The sequence below is a fragment of the Clytia hemisphaerica genome, unplaced genomic scaffold (assembly GCF_902728285.1).
Source record: "Clytia hemisphaerica strain Z4C2 unplaced genomic scaffold, Clytia hemisphaerica genome assembly, whole genome shotgun sequence".
In the NCBI taxonomy this organism is placed as follows: Eukaryota; Metazoa; Cnidaria; class Hydrozoa; order Leptothecata; family Clytiidae; genus Clytia; species Clytia hemisphaerica.
In genome coordinates, this window is record NW_027103851.1 from 2,109,832 (window position 1) to 2,112,179 (window position 2,348).

A 2,348-nucleotide genomic window follows, 5' to 3' on the forward strand; every position below is an offset into this window, starting at 1 on the left:
TTATCGCGCATGCGTCGGTAATAATCAGCCATTTCACACTCTTCCCATTCATGTTTTTCTTCTTTACACTTCCATGGTGCTTTGCTCGTCTCATAACGACATTGCATTAAAGGTATGTATAGATGTGCACAGAAATCACGAAATCGAAGTGGAACTTGGGCGTCCATCATTTCTTGTTGGGTGGCAATCATACGCCTGGACGGTTCATCTGGCAAAGAAGCGGGTGCATTTTTCAGGAACGGTGATTTGGTGGCCGCCATGATATAATAGATTTTCTATTAATTGTTTTTTCTGTTATATTTCTAGCTGAAAATAAGTATAAGTGTTGATAATAATAGACAAAGATTTTTCAAAAAGAAATTTTTCAAAATGATTTTGAGATCGATCAAACGATAATCCAGAAAAAAACGGCAAACCCTCAAAATCAGGAAAATGCTTCCACAAACTACTATTTTACTACTAGTTAATTGAAAAATATAAAATCATGTGGAGCTGAAATTGTATAATTTTTCATTTTGATCTAGGTCACAAAAAAAAGTTTAGCTGAAACTGGCTGAAAGCCATCAAATCAAACAAGAGACGTCGGCAAAAGGTATGTAAAAGAATATATTTCAAAAAAACATCCCATTAACCAATATATTGCGTGGGTTTATGTCACCATAAAATATCAATATTTACAAAAGAGAGAACAATAATCAAAAAATATATTTAACGAGATCCTTTGAAGAATGCAGGCTATTTTCATCAAAAAAATTGTACAGCATTTCCTCCCAGAGGATATAAAAACGAAAATCTTAAAATTTCAAAAGAGGGCGAAAGGCAAAAGCCAAAATTAAAATGAATACTACTGAAATTATTCTCAGAAAGACCCCTGAGTAAAGAAAAACTGCACAAGAAAGATGAAAATTAGTCTTTACTATCCCCAATCCCATCAGGATAAATGGCAAACATGGCCTCTGCTTCAGGTAAACAGGGTGAATCATAGATCTTACAGATTCTTGTTTCACCACGCCCTTTACGTAGATAAAGTCTAGTTGTTGAGGCATGTGCCATGATGTTTCCACCGATTGGTTTCTTAGGATCAGCTTGGAACATTGATGCACCATCAACTTGGGCCACAACCTGGTTGGTGATAACAACAGCAACACCATACTGATCAGCTAGACCTAAGAGTGTACGCAAAAATCTAGCCATATGCATTTGCCGGGCTGATAGTTCACCACGGCCTGCATAGTCGGTTCTGTATAAAGCAGTTGCACTATCCACGATCAGTAACGCATATCTCGATTCTGACATCATAGCTGAGGCATGGATTAAGAGCTGTGTCTGGTGGTCTGAGTTATAAGCTCTGGCATAAGCAACATTGTCTAAAACTTCCTGCCCATTCAGTTTATATTTTTCAGCAACGGCTAATAGTCTTTCAGGGCGAAATGTACCTTCGGTGTCTACATACATAGCTTTTCCCTCAGCACCTCCACAGTCAACAGGTAGTTGACAAGTAACACATAACTGATGACATATCTGTGTTTTACCAGTTCTGAATTCTCCAAATATCTCTGTGATGGAGCCAGTCTCAACACCACCTTGTAACAGTTTATCAAGCTCTTTAGAACCAGTTGTCACTTGAATAATCTCAGAACGTTTCTGATGAAACTCTGTGGCTGTTGTAAACCCCATGGGTACTAATTTCAAAACTTCGTTCAATATTTTGTCAGCTTTAGCTTCACTGATCCCCTTGATGGCCAACAATGTCTTCTTTGGTGTATATGCCAAAGATTCTATGGTATAGTAACCAGCTTCGCTTAACTTTTTGATATCAGAAGCACTGATACCATGTTGTTCCAATTTGTTGATGAGGATCGGACCCCCGTCATCCTCCATCTCCTCTACTTCTTCACGTTGGGCTTGTGCTGTTGCCATTGTGTTTTTTTAGCTGTATAAACTAATAGTTTACTTAATTAAAATTTGTTCCAATATACTTATGAGCATGAGTCTGCTAATGTCACCCATTTTCGGTTTTGTTAACTTTTCAACTTTAAGGCTCCAGTGAAAAATCTAGGTGCATGCAATAATGATAACAGCTGATGTTTTTTATCAGTCTTGATACTGGCAAGCTTAAACAGTCATTTTTTTCACTTTACAAAGTACACAATTTTTTCAGGACAGCTTTTTACATCAGAATGTGAACGGAAAATGAGGTTTTTAGCAAATTGTCTAAGTTCATTATTTAATAATCTAGGCCAATCATGTCTGATCATACTTAATTTTTCTTTTTATTACAGCCAAGGGATATGAAAAACAAAATCTACAAAAAGATTTTTCAAAATGAAGTTTTTCCCAGAATAAAT

General features: G+C 36.6%; 1 protein-coding gene across 1 annotated transcript; it reads right to left on the reverse strand.

Moving 5' to 3' along the window:
• Positions 1-588: 588 nt before the first annotated feature.
• LOC136807759 (DNA repair protein RAD51 homolog A-like) lies at positions 589-1,951 on the reverse strand. Its single transcript, XM_067064376.1, has one exon. It carries the CDS (start codon positions 1,918-1,920, stop codon positions 907-909), a length of 1,014 nt encoding a protein of 337 aa, XP_066920477.1. The 5' UTR covers positions 1,921-1,951; the 3' UTR covers positions 589-906.
• Between the last annotated feature and the right edge of the window lie 397 nt (positions 1,952-2,348).